General features: G+C 51.9%; 7 protein-coding genes across 7 annotated transcripts; 5 read left to right on the top strand and 2 right to left on the bottom strand.

The window, feature by feature from the left end:
- Nucleotides 1–138: 138 nt before the first annotated feature.
- On the top strand, nt 139–1663 carry H6S33_009220 (uncharacterized protein; the record flags this gene model as incomplete). Its single annotated transcript, XM_044840591.1, has 2 exons — nt 139–482; nt 541–1663. 2 exons carry the CDS (start codon nt 139–141, stop codon nt 1661–1663), a joined length of 1467 nt encoding a protein of 488 aa, XP_044698035.1.
- Nucleotides 1664–3569: 1906 nt separating this feature from the next.
- H6S33_009219 (uncharacterized protein) lies at nt 3570–3963 on the top strand (the record flags this gene model as incomplete). Its single annotated transcript, XM_044840590.1, has 3 exons — nt 3570–3584; nt 3691–3800; nt 3870–3963. The coding sequence occupies 3 exons, from the start codon at nt 3570–3572 to the stop codon at nt 3961–3963; spliced, it is 219 nt and encodes a 72-aa protein (XP_044698034.1).
- Nucleotides 3964–9241: 5278 nt separating this feature from the next.
- On the bottom strand, nt 9242–11396 carry H6S33_009218 (uncharacterized protein; the record flags this gene model as incomplete). The annotated part of the gene is made up of 3 exons (XM_044840589.1): nt 9242–10631; nt 10697–11315; nt 11366–11396. 3 exons carry the CDS (start codon nt 11394–11396, stop codon nt 9242–9244), a joined length of 2040 nt encoding a protein of 679 aa, XP_044698033.1.
- A 154-nt stretch (nt 11397–11550) lies between these two features.
- On the top strand, nt 11551–12003 carry H6S33_009217 (uncharacterized protein; the record flags this gene model as incomplete). The annotated part of the gene is made up of 4 exons (XM_044840588.1): nt 11551–11624; nt 11700–11731; nt 11801–11865; nt 11935–12003. The coding sequence occupies 4 exons, from the start codon at nt 11551–11553 to the stop codon at nt 12001–12003; spliced, it is 240 nt and encodes a 79-aa protein (XP_044698032.1).
- Nucleotides 12004–12649: 646 nt separating this feature from the next.
- Nucleotides 12650–13891, top strand: H6S33_009216 (uncharacterized protein; the record flags this gene model as incomplete). The annotated part of the gene is made up of 3 exons (XM_044840587.1): nt 12650–13108; nt 13186–13268; nt 13351–13891. The coding sequence occupies 3 exons, from the start codon at nt 12650–12652 to the stop codon at nt 13889–13891; spliced, it is 1083 nt and encodes a 360-aa protein (XP_044698031.1).
- Nucleotides 13892–14680: 789 nt separating this feature from the next.
- On the top strand, nt 14681–15514 carry H6S33_009215 (uncharacterized protein; the record flags this gene model as incomplete). The annotated part of the gene is made up of 1 exon (XM_044840585.1): nt 14681–15514. The coding sequence occupies one exon, from the start codon at nt 14681–14683 to the stop codon at nt 15512–15514; it is 834 nt and encodes a 277-aa protein (XP_044698030.1).
- A 639-nt stretch (nt 15515–16153) lies between these two features.
- H6S33_009214 (uncharacterized protein) lies at nt 16154–17617 on the bottom strand (the record flags this gene model as incomplete). The annotated part of the gene is made up of 3 exons (XM_044840584.1): nt 16154–16283; nt 16354–17513; nt 17576–17617. The coding sequence occupies 3 exons, from the start codon at nt 17615–17617 to the stop codon at nt 16154–16156; spliced, it is 1332 nt and encodes a 443-aa protein (XP_044698029.1).
- Nucleotides 17618–19786: the final 2169 nt, after the last annotated feature.

Below are 19786 nucleotides of genomic sequence, written 5' to 3'. Positions count from 1 at the left end.
CTCCTGTGCCCGTGTTTATCCCCATAGCTAGTACTGAAGGCAATGATCGAACGCACCCGAGTGCAATTCTGTGACCGGCATGGACCCCTGCACCCCAGGCCCTACCGATAGGCCCGTCATACACGTTATCAGAGACATATGTGGAAAGTTACCTCGGCCATCGGGGGAATTCAACCAGGCGGGAACCTCAACACCAAGTCTCAACCTCACCACCATCTCCACTCACCAATTCACATCCCCATCCCCCTCGCCCTCTCCCCCCCTCTCCACAGTCTGGCCATGAATCTGGCGAGCTCAAGACTGCTGCTTCCTCGTTCGCTTCGACACAGCTCTCTGCTATCCTACTACTCTTGCTCTTCGTCTCGCCGGCTGCTGTCAACGACTCCGGTCGCTGCTCCAGATGGATATACGGCCTCTAACGATGAGGTTGCCCGACTGGCTACAAACCCATTGAAGCCATTGACGCTCCGAGACCTCGTCCGGTATGTATCCCTCCCCTAAAGAGTGTGGAGGACCCCTATATTAACACTCTACTGTCAGCTTCGGCCGCCCACCTCTCTCCCCGCAGGCCCTCCTAGCCTCCGCCCGCTTCACCCGCGAATTCCTGCCCATCCGCCTCTGCCGGCGCATTGTAGCCCTGCGCAACCTCCCCTTCATCATCGTGTCCAACCCGCACGTGTCCAGCATCTACGAGAACTACCAGCAGTCGCTGCGAATCGTGCAGTCCTTCCCCGTCTCGCACCCAAACACCCTCGCAGAGGAGGTGGCCTTCACAGAGATGCTCATCGAAATTGTTAAGACGCACGCAAACACAATCCCCACCCTCGCCCGTGGCTTCCTCGAGTGCCGCCGCTACATCTCCCCCGCAGAGGCAACAAAGTTCCTCGACCACCACCTCCGCGCCCGCATCGGCACCCGCCTCATGGCCGAACAGCACATTGCCCTCCACCTTGCCTCGACCACCAGCAGCGTGACGAACAACTCGCCCATCGACTACGACGGCGGCAGCGACACCTACATCGGCACGATCGACACGGCCCTGCAGCCCGCCCACATCATCGAGAGCTGCGCCTCTTTCGTCGGCGACATCTGCGAGCTGCGCTACGGCGTGCGGCCGCAGCTCCGCATCGATGGCGACCCCGAGGTCCGCTTCCCGTACATCCCTGTGCACCTGGAGTACATCATCACGGAGCTGCTCAAGAACGCGTTCCGCGCGACGGTCGAGGCCGGGTCCACGGTGCCTATCATTGTCACGATCGCGGCGGCGCCCGAGTCGGCCGGCATCACGATCCGCATCCGCGACCAGGGCGGCGGGATTGCGCCTGAGGACATCGGCCAGATTTGGAGCTACTCGTTCTCGACGTTTGATCAGGAGCGGAGCGTCGCTGGCGGTGGGAGTGGCGAGGCGAGGGATCCGTCGGGAGACGATGCGCTAGGCAGGTTTAATGAGGTTGTGGGCGCGGCGGAGGGGAGTAGCATTGCGGGGTTGGGGTACGGGCTGCCGCTGAGTAGGGCTTATGCGGAGTATTTTGGAGGGAGCTTGAAGGTACAGAGTGCGTTTGGGTGGGGCACGGATGTGTACTTGAAGCTCAAGGGCGTGGGGATTGGTGATTTTGGAGGGCCGGGGATGGAGGGGTTGAGTGGGCATCATGATGATGTTTGAGTGGTGGAGGAGGTTGGCTGGTGTTGGGTTTTCGGCGTTTGGAGCGCTGGTTTGGTGGCCTTTTGGAGGGTCGGAAGGCCTGGGCTAAACTGAACTGAAGTGAGGGAATGGGGGTGTTAATGGATTGGTTTGCTTGGACTGGGTTGGTTAGGTAGTTAATAAATATCTTTTTTGTAGCTGGTGTTTGGCGTATATGTCCTGTCTTGTTCTGTTCTGTTTTGCCTGATTGAGCATTCCATGCCATGCCATTATGCCCCAGTCTAGATTTCGTAAAAGAGAGATAGAGATACCGCCATAGCAGTATAACTATCCTTCATACCCTTATCTGGGATTGAGTTCACGACGCTTATCGTCCTTTGATGATGATGGCGGTGGTGATAGTGGGGTTGGTGGGTTGGTACGCCCTAGATCTATAGAAGCTGTGTCAATGATAGTTTTTCCACCCCCGCTGGCAATCCCGGTGTGCACTCAATGGTCGGAGCTCGGTCGGTATGTTGGAGCTATTAGTTTGTGCTAGGACTACAATCTTACTGTTTAGGGTCGGGGATTGGATGTATGGGGTCGCTAGCAATGATTGATTTACTAGTACATGTGTCAATGGCGCTATCAGGACATCCATGTAGGTTTAGCTACGTCTGCTACTACCTTCATCACTAGGCCGCTGGGCTCGGTTTTGGCCCTTGGTGGCTTTGCGCCTGCTTGAGGATTGGTTTATGCGTTCTTGACTGGACCATATTGGAGATTATGGGGCTCTGGGATACACTGGCTGGTTCATCTACTACATTTCTTTCGTACTTATTGGATTCGTCTACTACATTTAAAAGGGAAGAATAAGGCAGCCGTCTTCGAATTCTCTTTCTACATTATGGAGTTCAGTGGATACAGTTGATTTGTAAAATTCAATGACACAGCTCTGCCTATCGTTAAATTGATACTTAATGATATCCTCTCAATGATCACTCAGCCGATTCATAGACCTTATCAGTACTCTGTCTTGGCTACCATGGGGAATAGGGAGCTTGAAGAGTGAATCAACCCCCAGGGTGTGTATCTTGGCTATAGTAGTACAAAGATGTGTTTCTCTCAAACAGGGCTGGAGATTGTAGCCATCTAGCAAAAAGAACCAGGACTGTAAGAAGATGAAGTTAGAGTTGTTCCGACTCGGAGCGAAAACATGTAGCACTCGGTCTAGCGGGCCTCTAGCAGTGCCCGAGTGATACCACATGACCATTACCAACTCCCCAACCCCCACTACGCAGCAACAAGAACACCCCAACTAAAACCCCCGAATTCCGAATCGGAATCCCCACGCATAACGCCCTGCCTTCCAAAGCGTGGTGTCTCCGTGGTTGTGTTCTACAACACAGCGCTTAAGTCTTCCAGAAATCCCGACCGACCAAACAGAAGCTGAAACCTGCGTGTGCTGTGCGGTTACACTCGGAGTGCATATCTAATCTTTTTAATTTTCCCTGCAGCACGGTTTGTAACAAGCTAGATTAGATGTTTTCCCAGCTCATGGCCATGCCAACAATAATTGCGTAGGCCCTTGCAGCAAGTCATGGGGCGCGGTGGTGGGACGGAGAGGCGGAGGGGCGAGCATGCATCGTACCACAGCTCCGTTCCAACTTTCAAGGAAAGCAGGAGGAGAGGGGCCTGATTGGAAAGGTAGCTACGTCATCAGCCTCACTACGCACGGAGCTTCTCTAGTTAGTTACCCCGCCAAAGCCTCACTCGCTCTTAGTATGCAATGAGCTAGCAGCACCAACACCAACTGATATAAAACCCCACGGGTCCCCGTAGCTATCTACCCCTCTCTCTCCCCCTCTATCGGCCATCAATCATCAACAATCATCATCATTACTTCCATCACAAGTTAATCCTTTCGAACAAACAACCAATACTCAAAATGAAGAACTACATCGTAAGTTGACATAGCTACCTAGCAGCTACCCCGCAGTACCCTTTTGTTCTGGTGTTCGCAGTCAGTTTTGGTGCAACCAACTGACCGATGTCCTTGAATTACACAGGTCACCTTCAAGCCCGACACCACCGATTCTGAGATCAAAAAGGCAAAGGACGATATCATTGCCAAAGGCGGTTCCATCGAGCATGAATACACTCTTATCAGAGGTTTCAGGTGTGTAACCTCCTCATCCCCGAATCGATCATATCTACTAGCTTATCTAACTTATCTGACTTATCTTAGCGCGAAAATACCCGACGGACCAAGCATCAAAGCCTTGGAGAACTCGCCGCATGTCGAGAACATGGAGTTGGACCAGGAGGTCACAACTCAGTAGATGAGACGGACTGCAATTTTTTCTTCGTTCAATGAGGGTTACCGGGGTTTTGTTTTTCTTTAGTACTAGGGATAGGAATTTTTATGCGCCTTTTTTTTTAGGGATGGATGGATGGGTATGCCTCGAATGAATACAATACGATACACCGTTGAGTTGTTTTGAGTTTTTTGGGGCTTTGAAGTCTTGATTGCAATGTAGCTTGTTCTGTGCGATCGTGTGACGGATGATGTGAAATGCTCAGTAAGCATAGATTGAGTGATACCGATACCACCATAACACTGTCCACGAGGTTGAGCCGGCGTTGTAGATCTCGGGTTGTTCTTCTTTTGCCTTTGATGCGGAGGAAGTACAGGCGTAGCCTAGTTGTTGCAGAAAGTGTTGTGATGGTTGAGCTACTAATCCCTTGCAGGTTTATCGACCATCCGTTTCACCGGTGTAAACAATTGGGCTCAGCCTTGTAGACTTGGTGCGTGCGTACTGAACTGAACATAGCCGAGCCCATCAGTCAGTACCAATGATTACATATAGTTGTGCAAGGAATGGATGTATCTATCCGGTACATGTAGTGCGTCATTCCATCTGTCCTGTGCCTTGTAATCCGATAGCTATCCATGCCATTACCATGGAATATTAATCAGATCATTGAAGCCTCAATTATGATTATTGTTTGATTAATCACCAAGGTTAGTAGCTATTTTGGAATTGTAGCCGTCACATGTCTGGAGTGTTCCGTATAATTGTTAATCAAAACCCTAGCACAGTCTCGTGCTGAAATTGGAATGTTTATTTGACATCTATTTTGGGCCTACTACGTAGTCCAATTGGGCTATGTAGACAGTATTATATCCCAGAATCGGAAGGAAGCAGAAGAAACCTTCCGGATGATAGTGATGGTGATCTGAGCTATGTAGCGCAAGTTATAAGTTCGGGTTCTAACTAGCTAAAGCACGCCGGACTGGGCATTGCGTGCTAAGTAGTGGCATACTCCAAATGATCTGCTCGTGGGGCGTTTGAGTTCTGTCACCTATGTAACTAGATCGGTCACTAGCTACTGCATACGTGTTGCTAGCTCCCTTATAGTATACCGTCACCTATTGTCTTTCATTTTCCTGCACCAGACTTAGGATTTAGGATTAATAGGCCCTATAATCTATCTAAGCCACACTTTCCCATCAGATAGAAAATCATGTGGATTGTTTCTGTGCAGTCTCAGAATGGAAAGCCTTGAAGCTCTCAATCTCGTAGCTCGTGTCCAACAACGATATAGTCAGCTCTCAAAACACACAGGCACATATGGATTTCAGACGAGATCCTCCGCCCTACTACTCAGTCACAGTTGTTTTGAACCGAAAATACTGTACTACTCTGGTGTACATGTATCCAGAGTAAGTCTGTCTCCAGGAAGCTAACTGACCAGCTGCTACTGATGCTACCTTCGTGACCACGGATACAGTACTAACTCTTACTCGCCCTGTGCGTGTTCACGTCGATGAATACTGTGATAAAGATGACAATCTGGATAGAAGCACAGTCTTATGATGCATCTTCCATCTCCCACCCAGGTGGTACATGAGGCCGACCACCTATCACTCATCCCTTAGCTCCGAGGTATCTCGAGATCGCCCAGAACCAGCTATTGGCATCCTGATCGATCGAAGGTAATCGTTAGAGTGATATCAAACGCCAAGCTCTAGCGTCCTACTGAGATAATATTCATGTTGATATTGACCCCACGAGAAGCCAGCTGGTGCCAGGGGGTCTCGAGGAACAATGCAATGGCCGCGTGGAAAAGGTTCCTTCCACGGCCATTTGAGCAACTGTAAGTAGTCATGCCGAATCTCATTCTGGGTTTTCGTTCTTGCCGGTGATACTGTTATTGACTGACGCAGTCATATAACGTGCATGTGGTCCGTCGGCCGGGTCATCCCTCTCCACCTTGATGAGCCTAATTAGGTTATTCAATGATATCGTTATCATGTCTTGAGTAGTAACTGAAAGATGAGGAGCACAGGATCCAGTCATTTGAGGGTCTACGAAAAGAGCTTAAGGGACAGGCCTTAAAATAAAGAGACATGGTGCCACAGCTACCTACTCCTCTGATTCTGGAACACTCTCGGAACACCAGCCGTGGCCACGGAGCTGTCGTTCATGGTCAGTTCACGCTCGTGAGCCTATCACGGGCCAGTGTCAATAGCTCGTGCTGAGCATGCATAGAATTGTAGTGACGTCTCACAAAAAAGCTTAAATCTGTGGGAGGCTGCCTTGACATGCGCAGTGTCCGTAGTGGTCATTAGGGGTGGATAAATTTATCCAGTGAGCGGCAATCCCCGGTTTCCCGAAGCTGAAGACCAGTGCTTTGTGTTTAAGTGCTTCGAGTGCAAGGCAAAAGCCTGTCTCCGGATAGTGGTAGCATGATGAGAGGTCTTGGTCATGCATGCATTACACTGCTTCCTGCAGCTAGAGACCGGACGAACTCATCTCTAAACCCTAGATACACCCCACACCGATATTTACTTTTTTCTTTCCTTCCTTCCACCTGGTACACCAAAAGAAAGGAGGCGGGAGTGTCACGGAAGCGGGGTAGTTCTAAACTATCTACTTCAGACCGAAGCAGATGATTAATAATTCCATATCTAGCTACCTATCTAACTATACATGTTATCGATAATATCTAGAAGGGAGTCAAACCATGGCCAGAGTGCTCAGCGGCTGTGGACTAGTCACACTTGGGTCTAAAAACCTCTTCCCTAAATGTACGGGTTTTATCGGCTTGATCCAGCGACTAATGCAGGTATTTTTACACTATATCAACTTTCTTGCGTTTCCGATCATTGACCTATAGGCTCGAGCCATATATAATTAGCGGTCTATTAGAAGCTTGTGGACTAAGCTAGATGATTTCTTTAAGGAAGAGGAGACGTAGCGATTACGGTGAAGGATTTTATTTGTGGTAATGCCATGTTGCTATTGTGTTACAGTTTGCGAATCACGAGAGTGGTTTATATATAACGCTTGGAAGTTAACGTTAAGAGATTTGGATGAGTTGATTTTGTCACCTTCGCTGGCCTCTCTATAGAGACCTGGGAAACTCTTGAAATTATTTATTACGATTATTTAATTACATTTTAATCTAGTAACTACGAAAGGATGGGATGAAAGGTCACTAGCATGGCTAAAGGGGCAGGGAAAGAAAGAAAAAGACAAGGAGAAAAGAAACTACAACTTGATTAAACCCCCTAGTTTCTTCGGTCAGCGCCCATGGCTAATGATCTAATGGGAAGGGAGGAGAGGAGAAATATACTGCGTATATAAAAAATTAACGGAATAGATTCCTATAAACCCCTCGGGCAGAACCTAAGGGCTTATGGGGGCCTTTACTCTCTCCGTGGGGAAAGAGGACAAATGGCTGGAGGAGGGGGAAACTAGGGCACCGGTGGTCTCTCTCAGCCCTTCGGACGGCGCCCAAAGACCGATAGAGACCAGTACTCTCCCCTTGCGGAGAGTGCACAAAGGCGTGGTGTTGGCGGGTAGGCGGGGACGGGGAAGTTGGGGCGAATGATCTCTCTCAATCCCTCGGATGGCACCCAGAGACTGATAGAGACCAGTGCTCCCTCCTTAAAGAGAGAGAGCACACAGGCAAAGGGACGTGGAGCGGGGGCGGGGGCGGGAGAAGGGGCAGGAAGGCGAGGACGGGGGAGAAAGGGCAGCGAGGCTGGTCCCTCTCAGTCCCTCGGACAACGCCCAAGGACCAATAGGGGTCTCCACCCCTCTTCACGGAGGAGCAGACGCAACGGCGGGGGGAGGGACGTAGTTCGCCCCTCTTCCTCTCAGTCCTGGGTCCTCCTAAGAGTCGGGGGGGAGCAGAGATCCACTCGGCTCTGGGATCAAGCCCAGCAACCAAGAAGACCTTCGCTCCCTCTCGACTCTGGGGAAGACCCAGGGACTGAGAAGGAGAGGGGAGCAGGCACCGGGGACACAGGGGGCGGAGGGCACTACGGGAAGGCCCCTCTTGGTGTCTGGGTATTACCCCAGCGCCAGGAGGGAGCAACGGATCGTCCCTGCCTAGGGAACAAAGCCCCACAGTACAGGGGAACCTTTGCTCCCTCCTGGGACTGAGACGAAACCCAGAAACCAAGGGTAGGGGGCAGTCCACCCGCCCCCACTTGACCGCCGGGTATTACCCCAGTGCGGAGAAGGGGCGAAAGAGCTTCCAGGCACGGCCCAGGAGAACCTTCGCCCCCTCATGGCACTGGCACAAACCCCAGAAACCAAGAGGAGGGAGGCGGTCTACCCACCTCTTCTGGGCCGCCGGGCATCACCCCAGTGCCAGCAGGAAGCAAGGGGTCTTCCAGGTCTAGGGATAGCACCCAGAGCCCCAGAAGAACCTTCGCTCCCTCCTGGCACCGGGACAAAACCCAGACACCAAAAAAGGAGGGGGGGGGGGGCGGCGGTCTACGACACCCCCTCCTGCCCCCGGCCCTTCCACAGGGCCAGGAGAGGGCAGGAGCCCTTCAACTCTGGGCACATCGGCCCAGAGCCCAGGAAGAGCCTTCACTCCCTCCCAGCCCTGGGGAAAAAACCCAGAGGCCAAGAGGAGGTGGGAGGGGAGGGGAAGAAAGGGGGGAAAGATCTATCAGAAGGCCCTTGGCCAAACAGGGGCCAAGAGAGAGCTGAGCCTGCTCCCTGATGAAGGAATAAAGAATAATGAAGAGAGAGAGTTGGGAGCCAGAAGGTGGGCTTATATAGCGGCCGGAAATGATGCTAAGCCCCATTTTCTTCGCCAACGGGGCCGTAAAAAACATTTTAACTCCTTGGTATTTTTCATGCTTGCAGATGTGTTCGGGCCCACAGAGGCACCCGGTCGCGGTGGGGGAAAACGTGATGATTAAATCAACCAATCGTGGCGGGAAAGGTAGAGAGTCGTCGCGAGTGATATTCTGTGATCCGTGCTATGAACAACAAACCGACGGTGTCCTGTATTACAGCTAGCGGGCAAGGCCGTAGATACGGAGAATTGTTGCAACTATGACCACTGTCTACATAATTATACCGACAGGCGTAGATCACGTAGGGAATTCTCGCGGGTCAATGATAAGAATAGGCACAACAATTTCAACGAGCATACAGTCACATCCTATAAGTATTGAGCGAATCTAAGTCCCTAACAGCGAGAAGCATACCTATATTGAGCTATTCTAAGGTCTATCCAAGTGTGTCCAACCGCACAACCAACCCAACCCAAGCAAAACAAAAAAACAAAACCCCCGAAACACCACCCCTAAGTCTTCTTCTTCAACAGCCCCCTAAAAAAATCAAAACTATTCCCATCGCTCTGCAGCGTCCACACCTTGCCCGTCAGCCTATCGTTCTCATCCACCTCATCCACCCTCAAGAGCCCAAAATCCATCGTGATACCCCTCACCCGTGCCCTCGCCCCCCCCTCCATCTCAAGCCTCACAACTTGGTCCGTATGCAGCCAGGAGCCATAATACCTCTGCTCAAACACGCCAAACCCATGCTCACAGAACCTTGCATACATCTCCTCAAAAACCACCAGTATCCGAGCCAGCAGTTTCTCCTGCTCAAATTCTGCTAGTGGAGGCAGACCCTTTGCAACCCGTTGGGTGTTAAGGGAGGCCAAGATGAGGTTGAGCGAAGTTGTGGGCGCGGCATTGGTAGTATTCAGGCCGACGCCCACGACGAGGAGGAACTGTCCGTCGGCGTAGCTACAGTTTACGAGGATTCCGCCAATCTTCACGAATACGGTCGGGTTGGCGGGGGAGGCGGCGTAGATGTCGTTTGGCCACTTAAGGCGCACGGGCATAGCGTCGTAGCCGTCGTCGCCGTTGCCATTGCCATAGGACTTGACGGCCTCGACGACGGCGAGGGCGACAAGGTATTGGATAAAGACCACGGGCGCGGTGGCGCCGAGATGGGCGGCGTGGCGGACGACGGTGGACCAGACGAGGGCTCCGAGGGGGGTGACCCATACGTTTGAGCCGCGGCCGCGGCCCGAGACCTGGATTGTTGCGACGGCGGTGAGGCCCGTCGGGAGGCGCTGGAGGAGGGCGAAGTTCTTGTCGAGGATGGTGTTGGTGCTTGTGATGACGTTTGCGTAGAGGAGGAATGAGCCGAAGTGGGAGGGGTGTGAGGAGGAGAGCGTGCGCTGGTGGGAGAGCGCTGTGTAGAAGGTTTTGTGCGAGAAGTGGGGAGTCTCGGAGGGGGGTGGGGGCCGGTACGTGTGTGTTTTGATGTGCTTTTCGAGGGCGTTGTGGTCGATGATGCCGGTGTTTTCGGTGGGGCTTTTGCCGTTGGATTTGGCTGGTAGTGCGCCGGAAAGTGAGGTCAATGATAGTGTGTCCTCTTTGTAATCCGAGATAGTAAAAGTGTCGTTTTCGCCAATGATCTTGCGAGTGTCATCTTCCGTAGCAGTAGTAATGTCCTTAAGACGCTCAACCAGGTAGCTCACATCGGCGGGATATATAGAGCTCAGATGTATATCTGACAGCGCCGGCACTTCCTTGCTATCCTCTGCGATATGAAGCCCCAGCTTCACAAGACAAGCCTTCAAGAAAGCGACTCTCTTCGCATCATCTTCCAGGAGGGCATCCACAAGTCCGGTATACCCTTCCGGGCCCGCATTCCTATCTAGATTGACACCGGCAAACCTATTCCCACCCGTCAGCATCACCACCACTCACTCACACGCAGGGTCAATGATCGCAATACATACTCCGGATGCGGCCCCGTGAGCACCGCGCCCCCCTTCCCCACACTGCAATACACGACCGCGGCGTCTCCCCCACCAACATTCAGCTTCTCCTTGTACCTCGCCAGGACCTGCACACCCTCGGTTTTATCCGCGTCTACAAAGAGGCCACCCCCATTATAGTAGCACCTGAAGCCCTCCAGAGCCCCCTCCAGTACGCCCTTCTCCACACTCACCTCCGGCGCCCTAGCGCCCCTCTCACTACCATACTCGAACCCGCCAAACGCCGCGCCTCTACACACGCCCTTAAAGAACTTCAGCTCTCTCGGGCCCACAACCTCCAGCTCCTTATCACCGACCTCGAACTCCACCCGGCCGCACCCGTAATACCCACCCGCGCAGAAGCCCAGATATGCGCCGCCGCCCCATACATACTGGCTGATGAGCCTGTTCCCGTCGCCGTTGAGCGCGCGACAGTAGCCGAGGTCGGCGCCGCCGGGGAGGACTAGCAGCGCGCAGGTGGGCGACCACGGCTCGGTGAGGAGCGTCTGCGCGGTGATGGGGTTAACAGCAAAGTGCGGGGAGAGCAGGCGGCGGAGGGTATAGATTGTGTGGCGGACGGATTCGACGGTGGTGCCGGTGCCTGGGGGGGATGTTAGTGGGTGCGGAGGGAGGGGGGGAGGGGAGAAGTACCGGTGTAGACGAGGACGTTCATGCGCGTCATGGTTGGTGGGGTGATGTGGGGTGGAGAGAGGTAGGGATGCAACGGTACGGAGGAGAGACTCTTCTTCTTCCTCTTCTGCTTTTGCTTCTGGAGAGATATCCCACCACCTACGGCGACCAGACAACAGGGCCGAGCAACAGTGAACTTGATTGCAATGTCGAGTAACAAGACCCCCGTTCCGGACAAGACACCAGCGCAGGTACAGGAAGACGATGAGCCGGATGCCTGGTAAGTGAGATGTGATTATGTTTATGTAGTTGAGGTTGAAATGCGGTTACTAATTATATATATGTGCACATCCAGGGACCAGAGAATCAACGACACTGGCTGTTCAGGTATATCTAAACTTCTCTCTTGAACATAAAGATATATGGTTCAGAGTTTAATTCGATATGGTATCGCAGCGGAAAACACTAGGTTGAACGACTGCTACTTTGAGAAGAAGGACTGGCGGCTGTGTAAATCCGAGGTTTGTCCCTCGTAAAAAGCGAAAAAGGCGTGATCGTAGGTAATTACTGATTAGCGAGAAACCAAATAGATGGAGGCGTTTAAAGCTTGCTGGAAGGCCAAAGGGAATGCCAACAGGACTGAATCCCGCGACAAGTAAATTAGAGCTTTGAAGAGGATGCAATGTCTGTTGATAGCTGTAAAGTAGATGCTGCGAGAGCTTAGATGCTGTGTTTCTGGGGGCCTCAATTCCAACTTAGATCTTAGAGTTTACTCTAGTTCCTCAATCTGTTTCCCGCCAATTGCATGTTGTCAACTTTAGCTAGCCATCGCTTTACTCAGGGCCCAATTCCGTCATACATCGCTTCTCAAAGCTAGCCACACCGAATAGTACGTGGAATCTGATGTGTGTGTCTCTGTGGAGCCCTACACGGATGTGTCTGTAGCTATATGTGACTTGATGGAATCACATATACCCACCGAATGTTTCCATCTCACAGCAGCCCAATTGCCCAAGAAGGAAGATGGCCGCTGAAACATGCAGCTCACAGCACCTCACTCGAGCACGCGCCACAGCACTCACATATACCTGTGGCTGGTGGCACCTCGCTCAGGGGCACGCACACCACCGATCAACAGCCTCAGTTCCGTCGGCTAAACTTTTCTCGTATCGTTAAGCCCACGTCGCTCCCCCGAGAAACACCAAGCTCTCACCTCACCATCCCTCCCTCACTCACCACCAAAAACCCTCAATTGCCCATCCTCCCCTCCCCCGAAAAAAAAAAAAAAAAAACCACCCATCAAACATGTCCGCCCCCAAGAAGCAATCTCTCCACAACGTGCTCGTCGTCGGCGGCTGCGGCTTCCTCGGCCACCACGTCGTCAAGCTCCTGCTCGAGCAGCACCCCGAATGCAACGTCTCCGTGCTCGACCTGCACACAAAGTTCAACAACTTCCCCAAGGTCACCTACTACAGCGGCGACATCACCTCGCGCGAGCAGGTCGACGACATCCTCACAAAGAGCAAGCCGGAGGTTGTCATTGACACCGTGTCCCCTATCTTTGGCCTGGGCAAGGACATCTACTTCAAGGTCAATGTCGACGGCACCAGGACGCTCCTGGAGGCCTCCACGGATAAGGGCGTGAGGGCGTTTGTGTATACGAGCTCGGCCAGTGTGGTGTTTGATGGCGTGAGCGATATGAGGAATGTTAACGAGTCGGCGCCGATACCGAAGATACCCATGGATGCGTATAATGAGACTAAGGTATTTCTTTCTTCCTTCGCGCTATTGGGTGAACTGCGAATAAAAAAAAAAACTAATCGTATATGTGTCCCCCCCAGGCCATTGGCGAGAAAATGGTGATTGACGCCAACCGAAAGAGGGGAATGCTCACAATCTCGCTCAGATTATCCGGTCTCTTCGGGTAAGCTTTCTTCTGGCCCCCACTCGATTCTTTTTGTGTTTCAATATTTTTTTCTTTTTCTAACAATCACTCTCCCACACAGACCCGGCGACCGACAAGCCCTCCCCGGAATGTTCACCGCTCTCGAGCGCGGCCAGACAAAGTTCCAGCTCGGCGACAACAGCAACATGGCCGACTTTACCTACATTGTCAACGCCGCCTACGCGCACGTTCTTGCGGCCGAAAAGCTCCTCTCCATGCCCGTGGACCAAGAAAAGACCACCAACACAGTCGACGGCGAGGCATTCTTCATCACCAACGGTGAGCCCGTTCCCTTCTGGGATTTCGTCCGTGCAGTGTGGGCCGCAAAGGGACACGTGGCGCCATATACCATCGTGATTCCCAAGTCGATTTCCTCATTTGCCGGTGCGGCCAGCGAGCTTGTAGGCTGGTTGACGGGCAAGGAACCCAACTTGACAAGACAGAAGGTGAAGCTTAGCACCTGCCAGAGGTACTTTGACATCAGGAAGGCGACGACACTGTTGGGGTACAAGCCTCTGGTGTCGCTGTCACAGGGTGTCTTGGACGGTGTGGCGTGGTTTGTGGAGGAGGAGAAAAAGCAAGCTGAGAAGAAGGGACAATAGTCTTGACGCTTTCTATTTATTTTATTATCATTATTTTATTTAGTACCATTTTTTTTTCCCACTCTGTTATAGTTACGTATACTAGTAATGGCGCGATGTTTTGTTTTATGTTTTTGTTGTTGCGATGTACGCCCCCACTTCTTGTTAGTATCTGATGTTGTAAACCCTAGCTGTGGTAGCCGTGTACGTTCAAAATTACGGTGGTGGTGGTAGAAGGCAGTAATAAAGACTTGAGAAGGACATGTTCACGGGAGATCACTCGCTCGGGTTGCGCCGCACGTGGCGATGCACCCTTTGTTTGCTATTTGCTTGTTTACCAGGCACCCTGTATACTGGCTGTCCCTGCTCTGTATGTATCGCCCCCTACCACCGAGCAAGATGAGTCTTCTTGCCCAGATAATACAATACGAGAGTTCCCATGCACGGCCAATCACTCGCGCCCGCCCCCCACGTGATCCCTGCCAATAGCATGTTTCACGTCCGCTCTGAAACAAGGAAGGAGTGCAATCCATCCCTTGTATATAGCTAGACACATAGAGCAGGTAGATAGACAAAATATAGATGCAGTAGTATGTTTACGCCCCCGTCCCCACATCAGGGGCACCGTCATCATCGTCATCCTGCTTCTTCTGCTCCTCTCAGCTTCCCACGCACCTAGCTAGCTTACGCACTAGTTCCTGTGTGTGCCGTGCCGGACGACGAACAAACACACAGACAAACACACAAAGAACAAACTCCCAAACCAAACCAAGCCTCCAGGCACAAACAAACACAAAATACCAAACCACCATGGACAGACGCAGCAGAGCCCGCGCCCGCGTCAGCGCCGGCATGTCCACCACCAGCGCAGCATCATCATCACCCGCAGGATCAAGATCAGGATCAGGCTCAGCACGAAAGCGCCCAGCACCCCCCACATCAGAGCTCTCGAGCGCCAAAAAGCGCAAACTCCCCACCACCACCACCACCACCTCCTCCTCTTCTTCCTCCGCAGCTGCAACACCGGCTTCAAAGCGCCAGTCGACTGCCACCAAACCGTCCACCACTGCAGCGCCAGAAAGCGGCCAGGTCCGCCTACACATCGTGTACAACTTCGGGCACGTGACGACGCACGATGTGCCTTTGCGCACGCGGCTGACGGAGCTGTTTAAGCTCCACCATGCGGCGGGGGGGCGTGCGCCGGGGCGCGGGGTGGTGTTGAAGCAGACGGGGGGTGAGGTTGTGGTCGGTGGCGGGCGGTATTGGGTTGTTGGGGACAGGGGGGAGAGGAAGACGGTGGGGTGGGAGTGGGGGAGGTTTAATGAGGGGTTGAGGGTTGGTGATGCTGGGTGGGGGTTGGTCGGGGGGGTGGGGTGGGTGGCGTGTGTTAGGGTTGTGGGGAGGGGGAAGGGGAAGGGTGGGGAGGAGAGTGAAGAGGAGGAGGATGAAGAGGATGAAAAGGAGGATGAGGAAGATGAAGAGGAGAAGGAGAATGGGGAGGGGGAGGACGAAGAGGAAAAGGAGGACGGGGAGGACGAACAAACCGATGAGACCGGCGAAAATGGCGACGAGGAGGAGGAGGAGGATAATGAGGATGAAGAGGCGGAGTCGGATGATAGCGACGAGTTTGACGACGACGAATAGCTGGTTGGTATCAAACCAGCTTAAAAAAAAGTCCTTTGTTGACGAAAGGGTAATGTCTGCCTGTATATTAGTTAAAAGCAGTGAACAGTCCTCAGTGGGTTCATCGAGAAACACCCCTTCTAAAATAAATATTAGTATTATTATCTGAATATCACGGGATTCTGTATTTGTGGTCTTAGAGTGAAGTCTAGTAGGTAGTGATTCTTGGTGATAGCTCCCATTGAGTTTCGGTGTTTGATCCTTTGGATCATAGGTAATCACTCGGAGGATTCAACCAATCAGTTGTTGGTTTTGAGTAAAGTCTGTCTCATATGCATGTAAAAAGTAGCAAGGATATTCCTTTAGTGTTAACACTCTGATTAAAAGCTATAGCAGGAAGAAAATGTGTTCTAGAAACACATTCTTTGCTCTGTGCCGCTATTTGTATGTGCTGCCCTTTAGTTTTGGCAATGACAATGTGTACATGCCGATATTATTTATTATACTTATGTGTAGATAAATATAATCAACACATTCTAGGCGAGAAACTATCCGCTAAGATATGATGCTAATAGAGTATTAGCTTATGGATACAACGAAAAAATGGAAGTGAGTAATGTGATAATTTACCAACCCCCACACCTGAGTATCTATAGATACTCAAGACCCTTTAACGTATATGTTATCGGGCGCCCCAGCATCATACCTCGACTTCCAATTGCACTTGAAAGTCTCCGCGCCAACATTCTGCGCTACGACTCCCCCGCAATGGTCCGGCTGCTTCCACTCACTAAAACACACACATTATCATTAGCCCACTATCAACTATCAACACCAGACCAAAGAATCAGAACACTCACTGATCTAGCACCAGAGTCGAATCCCTCGTGTCCATCTCCAGAGTGACATACTCCGCCGGCTCACATCCCTTGACATGCTGCACCCACACCACACTGGCCACGCCCTTTCCCCCCGCCGGGCAGTTCAGATCCTTAAAGTCCAGCGCAAAGCTCCCCAGCTTCGCACTATACTTCTTCCGCTCCCTCTCATACCGCACCATCAGATCAAAATTATTATAATCCGTGCACTGCGGATGCTTATTGACCACCCCCGGCGCTCCCACAATCTTCCTCGCAAACACCAGCCACGACCCCGTCTGCAGCTCAAACCCCGAATCATCCGTACTCACCGGCACCTCCGGCACCGTCGTACTAACTGGCGGCGCCACCGATGTCGGCTTCTCCACAAACGCCGTGACGGTAGGCGTGTTATCCCGGTTCTTCCGCAGCGTGAAATACACCGCCGGCGCAATCGTCGCAACAAGAACACACACCACCGCAATCGGCACCACAATCAGGAACATCTTCCTCATGCGCCACTTCGCCGCCGCCCGGCTCTCCGCAACCTTCATGCGCGGCGCTAGCGTCGGCTGCCGCCCCGCCTTCTCACCAACCGTCAGCGGGTGCTTGGCATAGTCGCGCAGATCAAACTTCTCATCCTCGATAACAGGCACCGCTGCCTCTGCGGCTGCCGCGGCTTCGGCCGCCTCGGCCGCCTCCTGCTCGCGCTTCACGGAGGCAATGGTGGCTGCGACGGCGGCGGCGAGTTGTTTTTCGCGGCGGGCGGCCACGGCGGCTTCGTGCTCGGCGCGGCGGAGGGCGGCGGCATGGGCGGCTTCTTGTTCGTGCTGGATGAGGGTTGATTCGGAGGCTTTGTAGGCTCTGTAGGCAGTCTCTTTGGCTGCCTGTTCTTTCTCTGCGCGTTCTTGTTCTTTTTCTGCTTGAGTTTTGGGTTTGGGTGGTGGTGGCTGCTCGCTGTAGGCTGTGGCTGCGAGGGTTTCGGGCTCTTCGCCGACGAGGGTTGTGGAGCCGTGGGAGGAGAGCTGCGAGGGGTGCGAGGAGTATGAGGACTGGGAGGTGACTTGGAGGAGGCGGGGCTGGGAGATGGAGGCGGCGTCTTCGGAGTCGGCGATGGTGGGGGCGGCGAGGGCGGCGGAGGAGGAGGCCCGTTCTTTGCCTTTCTGGAGAGGAGTTAGTGGGTAGGCCTTAGTGGGGGTTTTGGGGGAGAGAAGTGGGTGCTTACTCTTGACCTGTGAGCTCCTGTAGATCCCGGGGGATTCGCCATTGTGGGGGGTGGGGGGAATAGATGGGATTGAGCGTCGAGTCGGATTTGGTGTCCGGAGTGGTTGGGATGAGATGGAATCGATGGTGGTTAGAAATTGATGTTGGAGGTGATTTGAGGGCTGTGCATCAATTTTTTAGCCAGTGGGGCACGGCACATGAGCTACATCCAATTTCTTGCCGTGTATTAACACAGAGGCAGGAAGAATGTTTACTGGCGTATCCAATCTAATAGGTCATCATATTACTATTTTTTTTCCCCAGCACGGAGAAATCTAGAGGCTTGATTATATCGGATCTGATATTTCTGGACTCTCAGGACAGGTTGTGGCACATGTAATGATGTCTAACTCTACTTGGATTTAGGGATATATTGGAGCAGGATTATCGCTAGCTAGGGATTATTAAGTCTATTACTAGACCTGAAAGACGCCACAGCCCACCCCCCTTCCAATGACTCCGGCGTATTTGTATTTTCACGGGAAATTACAATCTGCGGGGTCATCACCTTCACATCGTTCTCTTGAATTTCCGCGCCAAGCCCCCATTAGCAGTGAAAATTTTCTCTTATGCGGATTGCAGACCGATGAAGTGTCTCCCCTTCTTTGCTCTTGAGTTCGGCGCGCAAATACGGCACTCAATATAGGATGGATGGATGTAAGCTGGGTTAATCCAATCATAGACTATCACTCGTCACTTGAAGCCGGCTTGGTCAGTCCACACGCCGACCCCCCATCTAGGTACGTACGTTGGTGGCGTCGGCGACCGATTGTTTAGACTTAGACGTCTTCATATGTAAAGGGTATGATAATTATCTACTATGATATAAAAGAACATGACTGGAAAACGCCCCGCTAAACCCTAACCCTGGTCATTGAGTGAATAGAGCCTAACGACGAGGTCATGGGGGGTTTTTTTTTTGTTTGTTTGTTTAACCCATTACGAGGTCATGGGGGAATTAAAGGGCTGAGACTGACATGTACGTAATGAGTAAGGGTCATTGCAAGAGAAGCTGAGATTTAAGATGGTCTAGGCTGCGACTACATGTAGCAGAGCGGTCGATACCACACTTAACCCATAACGTCGAGAAGGGAGGACAGAATAAGCTCCAAAAGATTAGTAGCAAGAAACTTCGAAAGGGATCCCAGATGGTACGTACACGTGGCTATGTGACTGACAATAAAAGAAACAAAAAGTACTTTTATGCATGGGGCGAGTTGATCTAACAAGGAACAAAAGGATCCTGTAGAGCATTTTTCACGACTGTCAATTAATGCCACTCGGCGCTTCTCCATGACGAGCCGTCTACCCTAGGCAAACCCACCCACACGATTTTCAGTAATACTTGAGAGAGTGATTGGTGGTCAGGCGAGCTAGCCAGGACCCTAACCATATCGGTCTACCACGTCTTTGAGGACGTAAGCATTTCCGCCATCAACACCTCTATCGCCATCATCACATTCTGGCATCCCTGCTCGTGGCAAAGCTACATGTGGTTTCTTTATGGGTCGCAAAATATTTCTAATTAGATTGCCCTCAAAGGTTTTCGGATCATGAAGTTTTTATTCTTGGATGAGTTAACCAACGAGCCTGGCTGGTATTCAATCGGAGCGCCAAAATCATGAGTACTCATCACAAGAGAGGAAGAGTAAACCGCTGCCAAAGTATAAAAGTCTGTCAAGGAGTAGTAACCGCCCGGCGCCCGTATATACGGAGTTCAAGTTGTATTGTCTACAGACAGCGCACAATTATTTCTTGGCGCACGAGTGATCGCATATGACGCGATAAAACTACGCTGCCCATGATGTGTGGAAATCTAGCTTGATGTATTAGTTTGGCCATGGAATAGGAAGATGTGGATTGAGCAGCAAAATAGGTTGTCCCTTTAGGATGAATAACCTAACATGGCCCTACCAGATTGGGGAGAAGCACGTGTACTGCTTATTCAAAAAGGAAAATCAAAAGCTCCATTTAACTCCTGCGGGGTGTAGGTTAGTAATCCTTCCTAAATGTTTTTCTAGGAATTGAGATACTGTAGTAGTAATACCTGTTGGTTACATGTATCTAACCCATGTCTCCGGAGTTTTGGCCAAGCTTCAGTTCTAAGCTAGCTTGGCGATTTCTGATAAGGGATAACCCTCAGTTGGAAATCCTTCGCAACCCACCCACAGGG

Source organism: Morchella sextelata (genome assembly GCF_020137385.1).
Source record: "Morchella sextelata strain SCLS chromosome Unknown scls_3, whole genome shotgun sequence".
Taxonomy (NCBI): domain Eukaryota; kingdom Fungi; phylum Ascomycota; class Pezizomycetes; order Pezizales; family Morchellaceae; genus Morchella; species Morchella sextelata.
Note: the sequence above shows the minus strand (reverse complement) of the source record. Positions and strands in the feature narration are given on the sequence as shown.